This window comes from Euprymna scolopes, chromosome 43, assembly GCF_053919585.1.
Source record: "Euprymna scolopes isolate OS-2025 chromosome 43, ASM5391958v1, whole genome shotgun sequence".
NCBI lineage: Eukaryota > Metazoa > Mollusca > Cephalopoda > Sepiida > Sepiolidae > Euprymna > Euprymna scolopes.
In genome coordinates this window covers 59,816,901-59,841,835 of record NC_136524.1, presented here as the reverse complement: position 1 = coordinate 59,841,835, position 24,935 = coordinate 59,816,901, and the positions used below count along the sequence as shown (strand labels likewise).

Here is a 24,935-nt window from a genome sequence, read left to right as displayed (position 1 = left end):
AACGAAACCGGGTTAGCTAACCTTTATTTTCATTTTTTAAAATCATTATGTTGATTGCTCTCTCTCTCTCTCTCTCTCTCTCTCTCTCTCTCTATCTATCTATCTATCTATCTATCTATCTATATATATATATATATATATATATATATATACATACTAAAAAATGAATTTCTATAAACTGCAAGAATAAAATAAACTTTACATCATTAAAACAACGAGTGAACTCCGGTGATTGAAGAGGTTGCGAGAATATAGGTATAAAAAGTTTATATAAGCAGTTAAAAACAACAATAGCTTATTGGAAATTAATTTGCATTTGCGGACTAACTAGAATGGGAGATTATCGTTGTTTTATGTTGGCAATAAAGCTAATAGCCTTAAGCTAAATTAGTGTGACAGGGTGGAAAGGTACGAGTGAACGTTTCAGATGGAATCTGCTAATTAATATCGTTTAAAAAATCAACAAGAAAAACTACGTAAATAGATAAACGATAAAAACTAAACAGGAAATTGTCTATGGCATCATAGCGTGCTGGATTAAGACACTGGACTAAAATACATAAGTTCCGGGGTTCGAATCCTAACAACAGTGAAGCTACGCTGAAGAGGGGTAGGTCTCCGAAACACGCGTGTACGTAGATTTCTGTTTTTAAAAAATAATAAATAAATAAATAAATAAAAATTACGTCCGAATAAAAAATGGGCGACTTTCTAAGAAAACACCGGATCTCCAAGGTGGAGCCGTTAAGCTCTATATCGTTTAAAAAAATCAAAAACAAAAACCACGTATATATATGTGTGTGTGTGTGTGTGTGTGTATTAGTGATGGGACGATTCCGATACAATTACTAACTCTGCGCTAAATTCCCGATTCCGGTTCTTTATAAATCTCTAATTATTTAACTATAAGGTTGTTTTATCCCCTGATTTTCGTTAAATATGCAGATATTTTCCTAAACGATGTTGATCTATCGGTTTTAGCTTTATTGGTAATTTAAAATCAATAAATATTTATTATTTTATTATCATTACCATCAATGGAAGATTTTGGTCTAAACAAAATCGAATAAAAAAAAGACAAAAGAATCGTTTTGGCATCGGAAAATAGGCATCAATTTCTCCGATTCCGATACCCCCAAATCTTCCGATTTTTTCGATTCCCGATTCCGATTAATCGTCCCAACACTAATACACCCCATATATATATATATATATATATATATATATATATATATATATATATATATATATAGTTCTTTTGTTAAAGAAATCCAGCAGAGTGCTCTATTGTAAGGAAAATCCGAAAATAAGAGCGTATTTTTGCATGAGTATAAAGAAGGAGATGAGTATTGGCTGAAGAGAGCTTGATATGGGTATCTAAAACGGTCCCTAATTATCGGGTTTGAAACCGACGGTACCAATGACTTATATCATCTGAAACTTTCTGTAAACAATATATATATCTTTGGGTCCCGATTTCGAATCTCGCTAGATTCAGCCACTCTGATGAGTCATAGACGACGAAACACGTGTCAGTGGATAATTATATTTTAAAAATAATATATATGCTTCTCCCCATGTCGGGGTACCAAATTGGTTAAAGGGAAAATTATTCCCAACCCGCATTTAGGTAAAAATGCATATTCGTAAATAATTGAATTTATTCAAAACGTATCGCAAAAACAAAAGCAAACAACATCTCTCTCTCTCTCTCTCTCTCTCTCTCTCTCTCTCTCTCTCTCTATATATATATATATATATATATATATATATATATATATATATATATATATATATATATATATATATATATATATATATATATATTTATTCCAGGTTAATATTTTCCAGAGGTAGAGCAGAAGTAAGGCAGTATATATATTTTATAGATGTTACATAAGCATTACTATGTCGCAACACATTTATGAGCATGTTTCCGTCAGCCAGTTATAATTCATTACACGCTTATCATCCTAGAAAATGGTTAATATTAATATTTAATATGTTTTACGAAGAATTTGAAAATAAGAGAATCTTGCTTAATTACTGTCTTATTACAATGGACTTCAATGAAAATCTGAAATATTTTTATTTTCAAATGTGTAGTTGAGTCTATGTCACACTCTTTTAACTCTTTAAAATACCTAAAATGAAAATGAAATTTGGTAAATATTTATTAACTACTTATTGTTAGCATTAAAATATTCGGTAATCGTGCATCTCTTGGCATGGATTTCTGGGACGTTGCCTCGGGCTCAACTGGGATCTGACGAAAACCGCCGAAAAAATCCGAGCGCTGATCAAATGTGAAAAAATCCGAGCGCTGATAAATGTTAACTAGGAAAAATGTGTAATAAATGTTGTTAGTTATGTTTCACGGCGTCTTTTATTTCGCAAAATTCCAGTCAAGCCCGAGTCAACGTCACGGAAATCTGGGTCCAAAAACACATGAGTACCAAAAATTCGAATCTACCTAAATTTTTACTAAGGAGTCCACTTTCTTTCGCCTTTCTTTTGTGTAAAAAAGAATAAATCTAAATACAATTAACATCGTTATGCCCGACAACTGTGTTCCAAATTTTATAATAATTGGTTAATTTATTCGTATTATTTTAATTCTTGAAACTACTGTTCTCATTTGGAGTATTATTTGCACAACATTTCGGTCAATGTAACTTTCGACTTTCTTTTTGTGTATCTTGTGAAACTTGTGAGTCTTTCTGTAGAACTCAGAAATCTTTCAATCGAATTCGGGAATCTTTCTATCGAACTCGGAAATCTTTCTATCGAACTCGGAAATCTTTCTATCGAACTCGGAAATCTTTCTATCGAACTCGGAAATCTTTCTATCGAACTCGGAAATCTTTCTACCGAACTCGGAAATCTTTCTACCGAACTCGGAAATCTTTCTACCGAACTCGGGAATCTGCACAGAATTTCAAGCGGAACCCCTCATGTAATCCTCGAGGGTATCATGTTCTCGTTCCGTCAGCCATCACTGGATAGAAGTCCTAAGTTGTATTTTGAGTGTAGCAATTGTATTTTGAGTGTCGTCTGCACTGAGGATTAAACTTCATGGGTTGAATTTTTTCAACTGAATTTTACCAAGTACTCTATTCACTACACCACGGGTCTTTGCGGACGGTTACATCGAGCGAAACGTTTTGAAAATAAGAACAAGATAGGAACAGTAGTCTAAAGAATCCAAATAATACAAATAATCAAGCCTCGTCTAAAAACTTCAACAACGGTTAATTAGTTATAGTATTTTTTTAGGAAAATATCTCTCAATTAACCTAAATAATTATTGCTAGTTTTTTTAATTTACATTTTCGTTATGAGGTGGGTTAAACCAGGTCATATTTCGTTTTCTATTATCTTTCTTTAGATTATTATTCTTATTAAATGTAAATTATAAAGAACTATATACACATACCTAATTTCTTTTTCATTTCTCTTTTCAGATACAAGAAATACTAGAAAATTACGGGAAACGCCGAAGCCAAACTGCCAAGAGTGTCATTTACCAAGTGTATACACCTACATCAGTAATTATACACATGTATAAATATATACACACTGAAAACCGTAGATATATATACATACGTACTCTATTTTTAAAAGGATGCAGGTTATGTATACATCTTTAGTTGAAACCACATATGAAATAGGCACCACCGGAAACTCTATTCACGACTGAATACTGCGTATATGTTCTTATTTATCTATATAATATATGCATAGAGAAATGTATATTTGAATATGCAGATACTTAAATTGATGTTTATAAAGTTGCTAAAATGCAAAAGACATGACTTTTTCACCTAGATATTTATATGTGTGACGTTTTACAAGATTTTCTGATACGCAAATACATACAGTGCATATATATATATCTATATATGCAAGAAAACATATATATATATATATATATATATAGATTACTATACTATTCATACATAAATACACGTATATACATATATAGATATACAGACAATTATAAACACTTTACTATACTTGTGTTCATTTTATAGTCATACATTCATTAAAAAGCTATACACAAATGATTTACCAAGGTACAGCCTCTTTTGACGCCGCCGCAGCGGCAAACATGGCCGCCAACATGGCTGCAAACATGGCTGCCTATACAGCTTCACACCACCACCCGCACGCCCACAGCTCACCACCGGTACCCACTCCTTCTTCCCCGACAACGACACCCTCTCCTCCACCTTTCCTCCATCGCACCCCCGGTGGAGGCGGCGGAGGCGGCAGCGGGGGAAGCGGGGGTAGCGGTGGTGCGGTCGTTGTCAGCGTCCCACAGCCAGACTATTCCAGCATGGCAGCAGCGTTGTCACCACTCAGCTTTCATATTGGCGGCGGCGGCGGAGGATCCAGCAGTACGTCAGGAGGCTCCTCCGCCACGGGAAGCAGTGGCGGTAGTAACGGGAGCGGAGGATCCGGTGAAAGAAATGGAAGTAACGTGTCTAACAGTAATAACAATGGAGGTATACCTCCACCACCCCCTCCGCCACCCCCTCCGCATCACCCTCATCCACACCATCCATTGGCTCACGCACATCCTCCGCATCCATACTTACCTCTTGCCCTCCAACATCCAGCCGCTGCAGCTGCTGCAGCCACCCTTGCCCTTACTAAGGCCCATGCCCACCACTCCCACCATCATCGAGCACATCCTCATCATCCACCCCCTCCACCATTCCTCACACATCAAAGTATGCGCTCATTACGTGGAGTTGGGGTCGGCTTGACCGGAGTCGGTCTCGGAGTCAATTGTGACCCTGGTGTAGTCGAGGGCGAAGTACGAGACGACCCCACTGTGACCCTCGAGTCCAAAGAGCTGTGGGAGCAGTTCCATGCCCTCGGCACAGAGATGGTCATCACCAAGTCGGGACGGTAAGTGTACCATTTGATATACTTTGCAATTAAAAAAAATGTTATTATATCGCCACGTGTTAAAAGCTTCTTCTTAACGGTGTCTTTTAATGCTTGTGAACTTTTGAATTTGTTATACACTCCGTGAAAAATGTTTTGAACCGGATAGTTTATAGTATAGTGTTGGGACGATTAATCGGAATCAGAATCGTGAATCAGAAAAATCGGAACTTTATAGAGTATTGGAATCTAAAAAAAGTGGGTTATAGTCATCTAAAGTACTTCCTAATTTTCTGCAGAGCGCTACCGGAAGTGGTGACATGGTAAATCAGTTATTGGATACATTTTTTTTTATAATGTTTGAAATTTTGTTACTTTCATTTCAATAATTTTGATTTCAATGATTTTATTTTTACACTTTGATAAGCATATATTTAGTATATGAATTAAAATAGACTTTTATTTTTAAAATAAAAAAAAGGAAGAAAATTATTTTTATAATTTCATAAACATATTTCTTATAAAATTTCAAATAAATTAAAAACTTTTATTTGTTTAATTTTGTGCAAGTGCAAATAAAAAGTAATCGTGTTATTTTTATCTGTATAATTTTGTTAATTTTATTGTATAGTTTTCAATAGTTTCCTTTTCTTATATTTTATTTTGATAAATCACACTAGAAATACTGAAAAGCAATAAAAATGGAGGAAGGGATTTGCCTTGCCACTGCTTCCGGCAGTGCTCCGCAGAAAATTAGGAAGTATTTTAACTGATTATAACCAATATAACAAAAGATTGTGCCTATTTTTTAATGCCAAAAAAAAAAAGATTCTTATTTTTTATTGTTTTTATTTGTTCTTGTTTAAAACTTAATTGAGCTGCTAGAAAGAACTTATCCTGCCTTGATAGAGTTCAAAATATACTTCGTAGCCTTGTGGGGGATAGCAAACCAAGCATAGAGCTGAATACAATTTGGACACCTCTGATAGAGAGAGAAAACCTTGAATAACAACATAGGTTTAACATTAACAAAAACCAACTAAGAATTGTCCTAGTGACATATGGCCGAGTAGTCCTAGTTTACAATTACCCAAAGGTGCTGAATTCAATCCTGAACGAAGGCAGTGAAAAAGTAACATTCAAAACAGAGAATCAGCAACTATGTCCCGGAGCCTAGCTGGAGTCCGAACACGGTACCCCCGTAATAATAATAAAGGGTTGGGTTCGAAACTCCTAACAAACGGTTCCCCAGTTCGATACAAAACACCTGATGACTGAGGGCAAAGCGGCCGAAACGTTGTGACGATAACAACCAACATGAGGAAGTCAGTCCGACAATCTCAATCAACTTGTGGGGGGATGTCCTTTTCTCTTCCCTGCAACTTCTTTCTCACAGAAGAGATGTTGCGAGTTTGTTTCTGCTTTATCGTTATTTTCATGGCAAGTGCTCGGTTGAGCTCCATTCTATGGTCCCCCCACCTCGCCAAACTTTCACAAGAAACACCCGTCTAGCAGAAAACACTATCACTAGTTTCCCCCACTCTTTATCTGTGCCTAAATCTTAGAATAGATTCCATGAGCAAATCTTCTTTATTAGAACTGCACGCCTATGGAATTGTCTTTCGTTTTTCTGCTTTCCAGCTGACTACAATATGGTTGTCTTCAAGTCTAACGTAAACAAGTTTTTGATGAGCCGTTCCATATAAGTTAACAAATTTACGGAATTTCCATTACTAACGATTATTATATTGTCCAATTTCTACTGTACGCACTCTTTAACCCTTATTCTCAAGTGGCCTCTTGGCCTTGATAAGTGGTGATGCCTATGTAAAAAGAAAATGACGAAATGATGAATATTTATTAATTTTTAAATAAAGTTAAACTAAATTTTATGGGTCATCCCCTCTTTTTATGAAACATATATTGCACATTTTAGATAATATATGCGCATATTTCAGTAATCCGATGCTCCCCTCAATTCTACTTTAAGCCATTTAAAAAGAATCAGAATCGGTAATTGTATCAGAATTCGGAATTTAGAAAAGAATCGGGAATTGTATCAGAATCAGGAATTTAGAAAAGAATCGATAATTGTATCGGAATCGGGAAAATATTGCAATCGTCCCACCAATATTATATTATGAGATTATATTATTTTAATAAAATTATCTGTTTATAAATATGAGCTACTTAATGCACCAACAGTGAGATTAAAACGTTCATGTTTTTTTTTGTTGTTGTCCGATTTTAGATTTAAATTCTTATTACTCGACCCAACATGAATTAATTCTAACGGCATATAATAATGTAGTGTACTCTTTTTTTTTTTTTCTTTCTACTCCAGACGTATGTTTCCACCCTACAAAGTTCGAGTATCCGGTCTGGATAAACGAGCCAAGTACATTCTTCTAATGGATATCGTCGCTGTCGATGACTGTCGATATAAATTCCATAACAGTCGTTGGATGGTAGCTGGAAAAGCCGATCCCGAGATGCCGAAGCGGATGTACATCCATCCTGACTCACCAACTTCCGGTGAGCAGTGGATGCAAAAAGTTGTCAGTTTTCACAAACTAAAATTGACCAACAACATTTCGGACAAACACGGATTTGTAAGTATTGCTTCATTTATTACATCCTCAAATATATCATACAGACTACCCCACTCACAAGAAATTGAAAACAAAAACAAAAAATAAAACAAGAAGTTTCATGTTATTTGGATTTCTTCCAACTACTGTTCTAATATTTAAGTGTTATTTTAACAACGTTTCGGTTGATGTAACCTTCGAACTTCTTCAGGTGTATCTTGTAGAATTCAGTAATCTTGATGGAATTTCGAACCGAACCCTTTGTTTTCAGAGTGCCCCACTAAAACGGGGGCACTCTGAATTGGAACAGCAATAAAAATTGACCCAGGAAGAATTTATTCTTCCCTGTCCGAGAACAGAAAGTATGAAGTGTAGTCTCCGAATAGATATTACAGTTTGATCCTCTCCACTGCGTACGTTCATGCCAACGCATGGAATTCTCTATGATTTACCTCTATTATTTTATTTCCCTGCTTTCTCTTATATTTTCCGCATTTTCGTCAAGTAATTGTGAAAATAACATGAAATCCCCCTTTCCCTTCTTTTTCTCTTTTCTGTTTTCACTTGTCTCCCCCTCTCTCCCTCTCTTTCTCTCTCTCTCTCTGCTACACATATACATATGTGCAAATATATACACACATGTGTGTGTGTGTGGGAGGAGGAGGAGAGAGATAGTGTGTGTATATATATATATATGCACATATATATGTGTATGTGTGTAGAGAGAGAGCGAAGTAGGAATAGAGAGAAAGAAAGAGAGAGAGAGAGAGAGAAAGAGAGAGAGAGAGACAACAGAAAAAAGATACCTTTATCTTGCAGCAAAGATTCTTTTTAACAGCCGTTCAATTAATCGAGGTTTTCAACAGGACAATGATTCGTCAGCCAATAAAAAAGTAATCCCTTTGTTTATATATTACTTAAAACTTCTATAAACTTTATACACACAAACACACACACGCATACACATATATAATTTTATTTTGGACTACGAAATCCATTTGGAGTCCTGACGAAACATGGAAATATTGAAACGTTGATCGATTCACGTTTTTTATATAATTTATATATATATATATATATATATATATATATAAAAGCTCTACACATGTATTGAGCACTTTTGAAAATTATTAGTTTTTACTTAATGTTAGTAACATAAATGAAGTATATGCATAGAAACACACACACACACACACACACACACACAAATATATATATATATATATATATATATATATATATATATATATATATATATATATATATATATATATATATATAGCTTAATTTAAACGGAAAAGAAAAAGTTCAATTCCACAAAGGAGACTTATCCGGATAATGCCAAGCTCAACAATAATTATTGGAGCTTATACAATAGGACAACAAGAGTATGAAATGAAGACACAAAACTATATATCGGTAGATATAGAATGGATCATTTATTGAATAATGGAATACAGGAAAAAATTTGGGGGATAGAAGGGACTCTTTATGCCAGGGCATTTCGAAGCCTAATGCTTCTCATCAGAAGAGTAGAGAATGTGCTAGGTAGCATGCCGCATCTTCCCCATGCTACCTCCTGTTTTCCTACTATATATATGTATATATATGTATGTGAAATATATATTTATGTACAACTCACTACTACTTTAAATATATATATATATATATATATATAATTTTATTAATACACAAATTTACATTGTCGCGATAAATGGTCGTTTTTACATCTATTGAAGACTGTTTTTCTGTAGACAGCAACCAGTTATTAAGTAGCCTGGCGAGGACCTGGTTTGTCTGAAACATTAGCATTTCTAGTGTCGCGGTAATGTAAATTTGTTTAAATTTTTAATAAAATATATCTTGCTCTTCTTTTATTAAACACTCTTATTAACCTCGTTACGTTCAGTAGATATCACTCTTGAATACCTTTAACCACGGTGTATACACACACACACACACACACACACACACACACACACACACACACACACACACACACACACACACACACACACACATATATATGCGCGCGTGTGTTACTTCTGGGATACTAAGGACAAAATGGTGTCTTTATAACAATAGCTCTTTACTATAGCGTGTGTCCCATATATTCCACAAGACATGTTAGAATCCAATTAGGAACAGTTTTTTTTTTTTACATGGCATCCTAAGGATCCTAAGGTTTGCTTAACGATATGCTGCCTGAATCTGTTAACGTGTATGCTAACTCAGACTTTGATGGCCTGCAGTCCTTCCATGCTGGTTCGACGCATGCAACGTGCTGGACGTTATTGAGAGCATGGGAGTTTAGCGGCAAATAGAAGACAGCATAATCTCTGTGTTTTTTTTTTGTTTTTTTTTTTCATCTTCGCAAATTAATCCCTATACAATAAAGCAGATTTTATGACGGTGCTTAAAGATATACCTCTGTAATTAGGAAATATAATCGTCATAAATGAGTTTATATATTAATTCAAATGATCTTGCGGGATGTGATACGTTGCCGACTATTTTCTACGTGAACTATAAGACTCAATAATGCTAAGGAGAAGGTCGTCTCAGTCAGTATATACTAGTGATGGGATAGTTCCAACATTTTTCCCGATTCCGATACAATTACCGATTCCGAGTCCTCTAATCATTTAACTATAAAATAGTTATTTTTATTTATTTATTTTTTTTACAAGGTGATCACCACTTATCAAGGTCCGGAAGTCACTCAGGGATAAGGGTTATTGCAAGTACAGTACGGTAGTGTGGAGATTTAATAAAGTCTCTACTTAAGGGGGCGGTTCATCAGGAATTTGTTTATGTTGGACTTGAAGACATCCAGGTTGTAGTCAGTTGGGAAGCAAGCAGACAGAACAGAGTTCCACAGGCGTGCAGTTCTAAGAAAGAAGCTTTTTTCATGGAATCTACGTTTTGATTTAGGCACAGATAAAGAGTGGGGAAAACTTTTGACAGTGGATTCAGCTAGACGAGTGTTTATCGTGAAAGATTGGCGAGGGAGGACAAGATATTGGAGTTCAGGCGAGCACCTGCCATGGAAATAACGATAAAACAAAGACAGGCTCGCAACGTCTCTTCTGTGGGAGAGAGGTTGCAGGGAAGAGAAAAGGGCACCCCCACTAAGCCACGAATCTATTTTGTACTCTGTCAAGGCAGGATAAGCTGTTTTTAGCAGCTCTTGTCCAGATATTGCAGCAGTATTCCATCCTTGGACGTACTTGGCTTTTATATAGATAGAGAATTGCATCAGTAGTGAGATATCTTCTGGAGCGGTAGAAGGATCCCACCATCTTTCCAGCGACCTTGGCATTAGACTTAATGTACGTGTTCCATTTCAGATCAGGGGTAATGGTCAAGCCCAGAAGCTTGTCAAAACATGGGGCTTCTTCTAAACGAGAGCCATCCATTTCAATTTATGCCAGATGAGGATCAGAACGTTGATGATGTAAAGATTTTCTTAACCAGTTATTTTTTCCCGATTACCGTAAAAAAGCACATGTTAAATATGCATATATTTTCTCGAACGTTAAAACACATTGTGATGCAGGTTAGGTGTTTTATAGCTTTTAGTTTGTATGTAGTTTAAAATCAATAAATATTTATAGTTTTATTAGTAAAGTGGAAGATTTTGTTTTAAACAAAATCAAATCAAAAAGATAATCAAAGAAATCGTTCTTATCTTTTTTTTTTTACTTTCTTTTTTCTTTTTGCATCGGAAAATAGGCACAGATTTTTACGATTTCCATATCGATTCCGATACTCCTAAAGTTTCGATTCCGACTAATCGTCCCAACTCTAGTACATACATGTTATCTTACCATTCATATACCTGCAACCACGTTCTCAGAAACTTCTAAAAAGCTAGAGATACTTTTAATGTAAGGAAAGATACTTTTAATGTAAGGAAGGATACTTTTAATGTAAGAAAGTGAATGTGGTATTTTGGTGGCGACTAGTATGAATGCTATGTACAGCGTGACCCCCCCCCAAAAAAACGGGCCCCAACTCTAATTAGGCCCTGTTTCGTCGTGTTTTTTTCTAATGAAATGAAACTTTGGTCATAACTAGTTTATTATATTCAAAACATCACATCAAAACACTAGGGTCTTTGGCCTTTTTTTCTCCGTTCTACAGCATATGTTCTAGATGGCCTTCATTTAGCTCCGTGCATTTCTTGAAGCGCAGCATGAAGTTGTCCATGACGTTCTTACAGACCGAATTGGTAATGGCTCTCATCTCCTCCCTGATGGCTTCCTTGAGTTCCGTGATGGTTCTGGGTTTCCCTGCTTAGACTTTGTCCTTAAGATAAACCAAAAGAAAAAAATCTGGGGGTAGAAATTAGTTTACAATTAATTATTTAAGAGGACAGGCCAACAAGAACTTGTTTACGTCGAACTTGAAAATCACCATGTTATACTCAGTTGGGAATTAGCTCCGCAGTATTGTGTTTCACAGCTCTGCTCGTGGAATTTTCGTTCAGTTTTAGGCAGAGAGTAAGGGAAATTGTTGGTAGTTGTTGTAGCTAGAAGAGTGCTTATCGTGAATGCGTATAGTGAAGCTCAGTCGAGCACCTGCCATGAAACTAATGATAGCTTAGGCGCGCAACGTTTCTTTTGCGAGAAAAAGGGAATAATAAGAAGAAAAGAACAACGGCCACTGTATTTCGAAGCCGTCTAAATGGCAAGAATTTATTACTCACATTGTGACGGAATGCTAACATATATAAATATTAGTGTACACTATTCATGAAAAAAAAAATGACAAAAAACGAAATTTGCTTCGCTAGTGTTTGTACTGATATTCATATTCATAAAATAACGTCTCAATCAGTAAAGTTAAACGAGTAGTTAAAGAAAATATCTCAAACTGTAAGATTTCAAAAAGAAAGAAGAAAACATTATTTATGGAAATCGTTCCGGGCAAGCTATGAAGCCTCTTGATATAAGGAATTAAACAAAATATTACTTCAAGGTTAAAACTAATCAACGATAAAGGTTAGATGGACAAATTCCTAACTAGAAAACAGCGGTTGTTTCGCTTTTGTCTGTTTCCTCGCACGTGGAACATGAGGACATATATATATTTGACTTAGGGGCTGGCGTTCTTTATATATATATATATATATATATATATATATATATATATATATATATATATATATATATATATATATATACTATACATTGCTACAGAAGCAGATCAAAGACAAAATGAAACAAAATGTCTCATTATGAAAATAAACAGTTGAAATGAATTCGTCCGTTATTTTTTACTAGCTAAATTTTATGTGATCAGACGGATTATATATATATATATATATATATATATATATATATATATATATATATATTGCGCCTTATTATAGATGGAACATCTTAATAAACTATGCACAATGTTTCAAGTAAACTATAACACCCTTCATAGCTTCTGTTCATAAAATGGATACTCCATGTGAGGGTGGATGCGCATGAAATTGTGAAGCAACTCCCAACCACACCTTTCCTGAATCGGCATTGCTTGAGTCCAGTGGCAAGGTGAAGTTCAGGACGAGTGAAAGCAATGTCACCCATTTTAGTACTGACCGGGTGAATAGATGCTTAACTTTGTTGATCTAACGGGAACTGATGTGTCAGCCGTGATTATGTCGTATATATTTTCGATATACAATACTGTTAGATGGCAAACGTTTCTATGAAATGTTTCTATTAATCCAATTGTGTGGAAAAGTATCACCACTTTTGGATACAATTGGATTAATAGAACGCCGCCTGCACGGTTCAATATGAATTACTTTAATGCTTTCTGGGAATATTTACATAATTAGACTCGCTATTCAATAAAAACAGCTAGATCAATATCAAAGAAAGAGAGATGGGGGAGAGTAAAAGAAAGAGGGAGGGAGAGAGAGAGACGGAGGAAGAGAAAGAGAGATTAGAGCGTTCAGTATAGCACTGTATTTTGAACATGTGTTTGAGTTTTGTTTTATTAGAATATAAATTAACTAACAAGGTTATCTGGCGTTGCCCGGATATTTACAGAAACGATGACATCAACATACAAATTCCGGGTGAATAGTGTACGCTATCTATTACGTTGTCCTCTCGTCCTTTAAATATATTTGCTGTCGTATCGGATAAGTAAACATGGCTTGCATGAGATTTTAATATTTGTTCAGTTCAAACTCGAAGAAAGAAAAAAAAACCCAAAAAACAAACAAAACAAAAACAAAAACAAAAATAACCAAGCAAAAAAAAAAACAAACAACAAAACAAAAAACAAACAAAAAAAAAAAAAACAGCTAATGGATGACTAATTAGATAGAATAGCGGTTAGGGTTAGGAGTAAGGTTAGGGTTAGAGTTAGGGATAGAATTCAATTGCTAAATAACTTAATAGTTACGTTTCTGAATTTTTAAGATGAGGATTGATTATTCGTATTATTTGGATTCTGCAAACGACTGTTCTCATCTTAAGCGGCATTTTCAAAACGTTTTGGTCGATGTAACCTCCGATCTTCTTCAGGTGTATCTTGTTGAACTTGGGAATTTGAACGAAATTTCGAACAGAACCCCTTATTTACTTCAATTCTCAGTGTAAAAACCGAAAAATACAATTGTGAATTACTTAGGACCTCTATCCAGTCATAACTGACAAAACAAGAGCATGCAACCCCCGAGAAGTAAATAAAGGATTCCATTCGAAATTCCGTCGAAATTCCCTAGTTCGACAGTAACATTCCAGAGTTTGAAATGGTACAACTGAAGAAGATCGGATCGAAACGTTCTAAAAATAACACTCAAGATGAGAATAATAGTCCGAAAAATTCAAAGAATACAAATAACCTGATAGTTGGCCGTATTTTATTTATCTATATATATTAGATGCCTAGCAAGGCCAAACGGGAGAGACAACTGAAGCAGCGAAACTAAAGCTGGCCTGCTAGGACACTATATATACAAATGTAGGCAAATTTTGGCATATTTTATTGGTTTGAAAATATAGGTTCGTTTTTACCAATTCTCATAAAATTTTAACCATAGAATAGTATAATAATCTTTAAAAAGCCTGCAAATTTTCATGTAGTTTCGTTCCATAAAACCAAAAATATGAGCATTTCAATATTCAATTTGACTATGCATATATATATATATATATATATATATATATATATATATATATATATATACTACTTTTTGGGGCAATTTTATAAGTTCGAAATATCGGCGACTATTGATCAGAATTTAACAAATGAAAGTTCGCTGGAAAACTAATGACCTGAATTGTTTAGTAGCCTATGTTAAATTTGTCCTTAAGGTCGCACATTATTGTTTAAAAAAGTGGGATGACTTTTCTATATTAATTAAACGTAAAATAAACACTCATTTTATAGCCACCTTGATAAAAATTGGGTGTTTATTTTACGTTAAATTAATATAGAAAAGTGATCCCCCAATTTTTTAAATTATAATGTATTGAAATTACTCGTTTCCTGGGATTTTAACTGTTGCTTTCGTTTTCAGCACTCTGAAAAACTTATAATATTGATAATTTTAAAGGATTATTTGTAGGTGGAAAGATACTGCCCCTTTACCAATATTTCAATCATAGTCATGCATATTCTTAGTTTTACATATAAATTACAAAATATCTTATATTTCCCAAAAAACCTCTGGCCTTGATGGGGGGGGGGACTAATACTTGCTGCTATGATTTCAAATGATCTATAATAACAGTAAAGGGAGACTCGATTCAAAATATTTCTGATATGTTATATCTCCTCTTTTTGGTTTTCATACATAAAGTAAATTTCACAGTGTATAAGGATTATATATATATATATATATATATATATATATATATATATATATATATATACATATATATATATATATATATTTGATATTATATATATAGTTAATAGAGAATCACTATATATATGTGTTTATATAGTACATAGAAAATCACTATATATATATACATATGTACATATATATAGTTTATAGAGAATCACTATATATATATATAGTTTATAGAGAATCACTATATATATGTATATGTATATATATATATATATATATATATATATTATAGAGAATCACTATGTATATGTATATGTAGATATATATACATATATATAATTTATAGAAAAACACATTATACATATATATATGCATATATATATATAGTTTATAGAGAATCGCTATATATATGTATATATACATATTCTCTATGAGCTATATATATACTTATATATAGTGATTCTCTATAAACTATATATATATATATATACACATATGTATATATTTATAGTGATTCTCTATAAACTATATATATATATACACACATATGTATATATATATAGTGATTCTCTATAAACTATATATATACATATAAATATTGATTTTTTATAAACTATATATATATATATATAGATATATACATATATATATATGTATAGTGATTCTCTATAAAGTATATATATGTATATATATATCTACATGTATATATATATATATAGTGATTCTTATATACTATATATATACATATATATAGTGATTCTCCATAAACTATATATATATATATATATATATATATATATATATATAGTGATTCTATCATAAACTCTACCTATAGAATTATTAATAAAATTCAGTCATTTCTGCAATCCAGTAATATTTAATACACATATGCTATAACCTCTGCTTTACTTATCCGCCAAGTTTCAGTCATAAATGTCCTGCAGTCTTTGTTTTTATCGCCGTTTTGGATAAAACGACTTTTCATGGTGCAGCACGCATTCTGGGCGGGTCTAGCCAGCTTCCTCCAATGAATAAAGTTTCTAAGGAGTATCAAATTCATCGTTGAATTAGTACAGTGAGATTTTCCTTTTTTTCAATTCCTTGATAAAAACATCATTTATTCTCGTGTCTTATCGACATTTATTGGTTCGTGTTGTCAAAAAAAAAAAAAAAAAAAAAAAAAAAGGAGAAGAAAAAGTCCAAATCGTTTTTAGCATTTATATATTCAGTCCTTTTAATGCATTCCTTTTGCTTACTAATATGATACACAGAGTTGAAGTAGATAACCCTTTCTACGTGTAAAATCCTCTTACGGCTACCACCATCACCAGATTTAACTATTTCATAGAGGATCACAGTTTTAGTTACGCCAATTATACATGCTACGTATACTAACATATAATTATTGATATTACGTTTGTTTTTTCTTCAATGTCCCTTTATTACGTTTGGTTTTTTTTTCTGCAATGTCCCTTATATTCTATGTAATAAATGCATGACATTATAGCTATGACTGGACACACAAAGTAAAATAAACAATATACAGTAAAACATATCGAAACTTGAATACATTAAATCCAAATTAGTAAAATTTGTTCACATGCTTTATAAATCAGTACAATGTTCATATAAATATCAGCCCATAATATATGTACTCGTGACTTGCTGGATCACAGCAAGTACTGCTATTCTATTAATTCAACTTTCATTTTATAAGGTCATCAAGAATTGAAACAAATGCACCTATGGTTATTGTCACCATGGAAGTTTTCTTATTCAACAATCTAGCAATCCCCACCCTCAGTTTCTGATAATTCCGCAGTTTCTCATTCTTCTTTAATGTTAAGTTGATATTGTTTAGGCAATCCACATCAATAAATTGGCATTCAATGGTCTTTTTGTTCACAACTACAATATCCGGTTTTCTCCGAGTCACGCTGAATCATGAAATCCCAGAGATGATGATGATGATGATGATTATTATTATTATTATTATTATTATTATTATTATTATTATTATTATTATTATTATTATTATTATTATTATTATTATTATAATAATAAATATATTATTATATTATTATTATTATTATAATAATAAATATATTATTATATTATTATTATTATTATAATAAATATATTATTATATTATTATTATAATATAATAAATATATTATTATATTATTATTATAATAATAATATAATAAATATATTATTATTAGTATAAATATTTTATTATTATCATTCTTCTTTTTCTTCTTCTTATTATTATTATGATTATGATTATTATTCATTATTGCTTTTATATCAAAGTAATGAAACTTATGTTGTCATTTAATTTACATACGTGTTTGTGGTATGTATGCAAATGGCAACACTGAAAGTAAAAGTCACTCTTTAAATGACACTAGAAACATTAAGAAATACTAGAGTAGCTGAATCAACATAGGAACAAGAGAAATACGCAAATAGCTAAATAAATTAGAACAATAAAGGAAGATTTTTTTCAAACATATCTCAGTCCAAGAACTAAAGTATAGTTTAGCATGCCTTTTATGCTATTAAAATACATAAGAAAAAAAAGAAGAAGAAGCAAAGCCTTAGGGACACAGACGTTGATGAAATCCCATACAGAATATTATTATAGAATAAGAATAGCAAACAATGACAAACATTCTGAAAGAATATAAAACAATATAAAACAATAATAAGCAATATTATTTTTCTGTTTTTTTCTAGCTCCATCCAATTACCATCCACAATGAGGTTTACCCCGTAAGTACATCTTTTGTATACATTTACATGGACACATGTCGCGTATACGACTCGGCATACGCATGCACACACCGACGCTCGAATACATTGATACCACACTCGCACGTACACCGAACAGCACACACACACACACACGCACACGCACACGCGCACGCACACACACACACACACACACACACACACACACACACACACACACACACACACACACACACACACACATACGCACACGCACACATGCACACACACACACACCCACATACATACAGACATACAGACATACACGACTACGTAATTCCTACAGCTACGTACCTTGAAAACGGAGCTATTAAACCTGGCATAGTGATACGGGACAAAAAAGGTGAAAGAGGCAACCATAGTAGAAGTTGGTGTCCCCCCCAATGATGCTGGGTTGAACAGAACTGAGAGGAAAAAGATCACGAAATACCAAGGTATTATGTATGACATGAAAAGTCACACACATACACGACTATGCAATTTCTACAGCTACGTACCTAGAAGACCGAGATATTTAACCTAACTTAGTGATATGAAACAAGAAGTTGAAAGAAGCAACCTTAGTAGAAGTTCGTCTTCTAATGATGCTTGGTTAAACAGAGCTGAGAGGGAAAAGATAACGAAATACCAAAATCTTATATGTATGACATGAAAAAAAAAGAAATTGGAATCTTGGGAAGATCTCTATCATTCCAGTAATTATAGGAGCAACTGGACTCATGAAAAACATTTCAAAAACTACCCGAAAAATATACCCGGTGAACCTAATGTAATATAGATACAAACACTTAAAGGGACTGTGAAAATATTAAAAAAGATTTCTCGGTTAGAATCACAGAAAAAGAATTAAAAACATATCTAGAGAATATATCCAGTGAACGAAGTCTATTTTGTACTCACTAACGTAATGTACTTGCAAAAACCCTTATCCCTGAGTGGCTTCCGGGCCTTGATAAGTGGTGATCACTGTGTAAAAAAAAAAAAAAAAAAAAAAAGAACCAAATGCAAGAGAATTTCTAAACAATTTCGCTTATAGAAACGGTTACAATCCTAGAACGATCCCTTGGTTTAGAGTCTCTGAAATAACGAAAACATGTCTTGTATCTTGTGAGATGTCCCATCTCCACCACAAAGAAAAAAAATTGGGTACTTATGAAGACTATGCAAACATACAGAAAAACAAACAAACGTGCAACCGTTCCAAAACCTCATTATTTTAAATCATTTTCTGAACAAAAAGAAAAACCACAACACTGTTTTCACGCATTTCTATTTAAAACATTTTTTTTTCATTAATATTTTTACATTTCCCGTAAGAACTCCGTGGACCGAATTAAAGACTTTCGCGGGCCAGATGTGGCCCACAGGTTGTAGTTTAGAGACCCTTTATGTAGATAGCTGCAATATACGAAACGAGCTGTTATTTAGATGTGGTTTTCAAGTTAAGTCCAATTGTTACGGTATATTTTGTTTATTAAACTGTTAGGTGAGAAAGAATAGATAAAAAAAGTCCAGCCCCCTCCTCTCTATGTCAAGAATGGGTTTCTGAATCGCAACGTTATTATTTTAACACGGTCCGTATTCTGCATAAATGAAACACACGCACGCACATACGAATCACACCCCATTTATTATTATTATTAATTTTTTTTTATTTTACACTTTCATGCAATAACAATAAAAAAATATAGATGTCTGGTGTTGTCCGGGAATGAAAGTAAGCTTTATGTATGCGAATACGAAGCAAAGACATGTAGCATGCGAGTATATAAGTTTATATATTTACTAGGAGGGGCGCCAGGCGTTGTCTGGTCGTAAAATACGCTTAAATATGATATTTTATTTTACGCAGATTTCGTATTTATTATAATAGTCATATTATTACATATTATATTTTACCCAATATATAGTGATAATTTTAAAAGTAAAAAAAAAAAAAAATGATTTGGGTGCCATCGGCTAGAATTGAAATTGAAACAAAAAAATACCAAAACATAGTTTCATGATTGAAACGATGTCTACCAGTTAAGAAAAGACTGAAGTTTAGTTGTACTCGATATGGTTGGATTGTAGAAAGGAGTTTGAATTTTATTAAATAGCACTTGGTTTCCATGACACCAATGTTTTTGATAGACAAGATGCAAGCAGAGACGGTCATACGATCCACAGAGTTTTATAATTATATAGATAAGTAAATAAGCATATATAAGTTTCTGATTTTAAATACGTCCTAGCATGGAGTACTCTTGCCACACCTGAATAGGAGCTGCTCGAAGTTCGATCCTGCCTTGACAGAGTTCAAAATAAACTTCGTAATCTAGTAGGCGATGCCCTTTTCTATTCTCTGCATCCACCTTTCCCACAGGAAAGACATTACGAGAATGTTCCTGCTCTATCATTATTTTCATGGAAAGTACTCGTTTAAGCTCCAATCTATGGTTCCCTCTCGTCAAACCTTCACAAAAAACACTCGTCTAACGAAAATCACTATAAAAAATTTCCCTAACTCTCTATCGGTGTTTACACCTAAACATGGATTCCATGAATAAAGCTTCTTTCCTAGAACTACCTGCATGTGAATCTCTGTTCCACTGGTTTGATTTCCAACTGACTACAATATCATTATCTTCAAGTCCAACGTAAAGAACTTCTTATTGAACCGTCCTCGTAAATAATCTAATTATACCAAATTACTTATACAAACGACTATTACGCAACTTCCTAATGATTACAATAAACACATAAACCCTTATCCTCGAGTAGCCTTCAGCCTTGATATGTGGTAACCCCTTTGTAATAAATAAATAAATAAATAAATAAAAAGAGAAAAAAGTATGAACCGTTTTCCCTCTACCATTCTTAACAATAAAAGTCTCAATTTTCTTGACTGCTTATGGTCGGTTTCATCGCAAATTCCATAAAAGCAACCGGCCTCATTCAGTAATAGTTACCATTGTTGTATTTCTTGTAACATCGCACCCAAGAAACACCGTTTCTTGATCTTGTTACAGATAAATAAGATAAAATACAAGTTCGTATTTGCAGTATATCAATCTTTTCTAAACGAACGGAGAAACAGACTGAATAACACAAATATATAATATACCAGCAGATATACCCGGTGTTGTCCAATATTAAACGTAATCTGTTCGGACAGAAAGAAACTGCAACCTACTGTTTGTACAACTGCAAAGAAAGTTGTAACAATACATCAAAACACTTCCGAGAAAAACAGAATAGTGTTTTGAATTCACGAATGCCCCGAGTGAGAGAGAAAGATGGAGAGTCATAGCTGTCAATAGCTGTATTATACATTATCACCCTGCCCCTTTTATTAAATAGTGATCGATCGATCGCCAAATATGCAAAAGAAAAATCATCTGCAGTCGCCCTGGTGTCGAACCTTGAGCTTGAACTTGTTTGGCCTCCAGTAAATGATATAATTATCTGTGTCATCTAAACATGGTGAAATAATATTGTGGGGTCTTCGTTCGCACAGGATGTAAAAAAAAAAAAGGTCACAAAATACTACGGGGGTTTTGAAAATAGACCCCTCCCATAATCAGATATATTCTAAAACTACATTGTCTATAGTAGTTTGATATATATATATATATATATATATATATATATATATATATATATATATATAAAATGAAAATTACAATTAAATTTACCAAAATGATCCAAGATGTTAAAATTAAAGCAAATTATAAATATTAAAGAATTAATATTTATAAACTTATCTCAGCCAGATATAAAAACTCGATAATACCAAATAGGAAATAGAGCTTATAATATGAGCAAACAGTTAATGAAATATGTTAAAAAACACTTTGAAATGAGTTAAAAACATATTTAATTTGAAAAGGAAACACTAGATAAGTGGATAATCCTAATTAAGGACTATCCACTTATCTAGTGTTTCCTTTTCAAATTAAATATGTTTTTAACTCATTTCAAAGTGTTTTTTTTAACATATTTCATTAGCTGTTTGCTCATATATATATATATATATATATATATATATATATATATATATATATATATATATATATATATATATATATATATATATAAGAGAAAATAGTTAATAAAACATGTTAAAAAACACTTTGAAAAAGAGTTAAAACATATTTAATTTGAAAAGGAAACACTTGATTTGATGAAACTACAAGTAAGTCAAAGATCTTACTTGATAACAAAAAGTGAAGCAGGGAATATGGTGAAGAAAAAGGTGATTTCACATGAATAGATAGTCTGGTGAAAGGTAAATTATCCAATGACGGTAAAATCTAAAAATGTAAATCCAAGAAAGTTAATTAATTTTCCATTCGCACAAGTAATATCTAAGGAAATCTCGTAACTGAAAGATGGTCCAAAATAATCCAAAACGCCGAAATCCATGTAATTATTCACAAATATATACAAGGAAAGGGGGGGGGGGAATTCCAATAATAATAATAAAAGAAAAATAAGATATGCGTTTAACACAGCTGCCGAGACAAAGTATGATAAAGAAAAATCAATGAAGAAGTTCCTCACCCCCACTCAAAATAATTGAATTTAAAACATGTCCAAAAACGTCTTACTTCGCCATATTGAATTTCAATATGATTTCGATATATATATATATATATATATATATATATATATATATATATATGCATAAACACACACACATATACACATGCTTACACACACGTGCATATCCCCCATATATATATATATATATATATATATGTATATATATATATATATATATGTATATATATACACATATATATATATATGTATATATATATATGTATATATATATATATATATATATATATATATGTATATATATATACGGAAGAATAAAATAAGTTTATAAAGTAATTGAAGCGAACTTAAAAACTAGAATGCTAATCTTATTTTGATTATCGGATTTCAGCTATAATATCCATGATCTATTATTACTTCTACATATAATATATAGGATGCCAACCCCTCTGCCAAATGCTGCCCGCCTATGTAATCGTTATTAACATTTACAATGATTTTTGTATATATATATATATATATATATATATATATATATATATATATATATATATATATATGTATATATATATATATATATATATATATATATATATATATATATATATATATATAAAATTTGAGTCATATCCAGATAACCTGTTTAGACCCAAAATTGGAGAAGTTTTTCATATTTGACCTTTTGGCAGCCAAATTTTCGGCCAGCAACCGATTAAAAAGCTTGCCCTATGCTTGGATTCACTTAATGTAAAATTTCAAATGCTTAGACCAGAAATTGGCTGAGTAATTTGGTAGAGACTGCAGAGGCCAAATTTTAAAAAAACTTTGACCCCAATTTTAACATCTTAACCTTTAATGTTTTGGGCTAAAATCAAATTAAAAAGTTTGATCAATGTCGAAGCAACCTATATCTACAATTTCAAGTGTTTAGACCCAAAATTGGCGGAGGAGTTTAGTACAGTTTTCAAAGATCAAATCGTTGAACTTTGACCCATTTGACAGCCAAATTTCTGGCCAAAAACAGATTTAAAAGATTTCCCAAATATCAATACTCCTTATCTCGAGTCTGTAGACCGAAAATTGACAGAATAGTTTAGTAGGGAACTGTACGCACTCACACACACATGTACATACAGACATATAATTTCACTTATATATATATAATTCCAGTCCAATGTGCTACTTGTCCACCAAATTCTAGTCATGAATGTCTTACAACCCTCTTTATCATCGTTTAATTATATGAGTGAACATTTTGGCGATCGTCTCATTAGTAGAAAGTGTGATCCTGTATGGGTATTACACTCACCGGAGCAAGCTTCTGGGTTTGACATTTACTCCTGATCTGAAATGAAACACGTACATCAAATATGTTGCCAGGGACGCTGAGAAAATGGTGGGATCCTTCTACCGCTCCAGAAGATATCTCACTACTGATGCAATTCTCTATCTGTATAAAAGCCAAGTACGTCCAAGGATGGAGTACTGCTGCCACATCTGGATAGGAGCTGCTAAAAACAGCCTATCCTTCCTTGGCAGAGTACAAAATAGACTTCGTGGTTTAGTGGGGGATGCCCTTTTATCTTCCCTACAACCTTTCTCCACAGAAGAGCCTGTCTTTGTTTTATCGTTATTTCCATGGCAGGTGCTCGTCTGAGCTCCAATCCATCGTCCCCCCCTCGCCAATCTTTCATGAGAAACACCCGTCTGGCTGAAACTACTGTCAATAATTTACGTCACTCTGTGCCTAAATCCAAACGTAGATTCCATGAGCAAAGCTTCTTTCTTAGAACTGCACCCCAGTGGAACTCTCTGCTGCTTGCCTGTTTCCCACCTGACTACAACTTGGACGTCTTCAAGTCCAACAACCGCCCCCTTAAGTAAGACACTCTATCAAAACCCCCAATACTAATGATTACTACAATACTATCTCATTGATTACTGTAAACGCAATAACCTTTATCTCTGCGTGGCCTTCGGGCCTTGATAAGTGGTGACCCCCATGTAAAAAAACCACCATATTTTTATATGTGATGTTATTGCAAAGGCAATGCCTACTATTATATAAAAGGAACTTTGTGTTTGTGTGTGTGTGCTTATGTGTGTGTGTGTGTCTTTGTGTTTGTGTGTGTGTGCTTATGTGTGTGTGTGTGTGTGTGTGCGTGCGTGCGTATGTGAGTTCCTACCCTATGACTCCAAAACAGCTGGGCCGATTTTTTATGAAATTCCTCACGAAGGTACTATATATGCCTGGCAGTGTTCTTAGATAGGTTTTGTGTCAGAATGTCTTCGATGAGTAT

At 33.1% G+C, this 24,935-nt stretch overlaps 1 protein-coding gene across 2 annotated transcripts in view; it reads left to right on the top strand.

Annotated features, from left to right (window-relative positions):
- The window catches only part of LOC145268355 (uncharacterized), a 136,248-nt gene that overhangs the window by 89,178 nt on the left and 22,135 nt on the right, over window positions 1-24,935 (top strand). Inside the window, exons 2-4 of one of the 2 annotated variants that reach the window (XM_080123878.1) lie at window positions 3,465-4,917; window positions 7,241-7,508; window positions 18,037-18,072. In XM_080123878.1, coding sequence (XP_079980004.1) covers window positions 4,064-4,917; window positions 7,241-7,508; window positions 18,037-18,072 — 1,158 coding nt within the window. In that variant the 5' untranslated portion in view covers window positions 3,465-4,063. The remainder of the gene's footprint in view (window positions 1-3,464; window positions 4,918-7,240; window positions 7,509-18,036; window positions 18,073-24,935) is intronic. The other variant, XM_080123879.1, reaches the window with a different exon arrangement.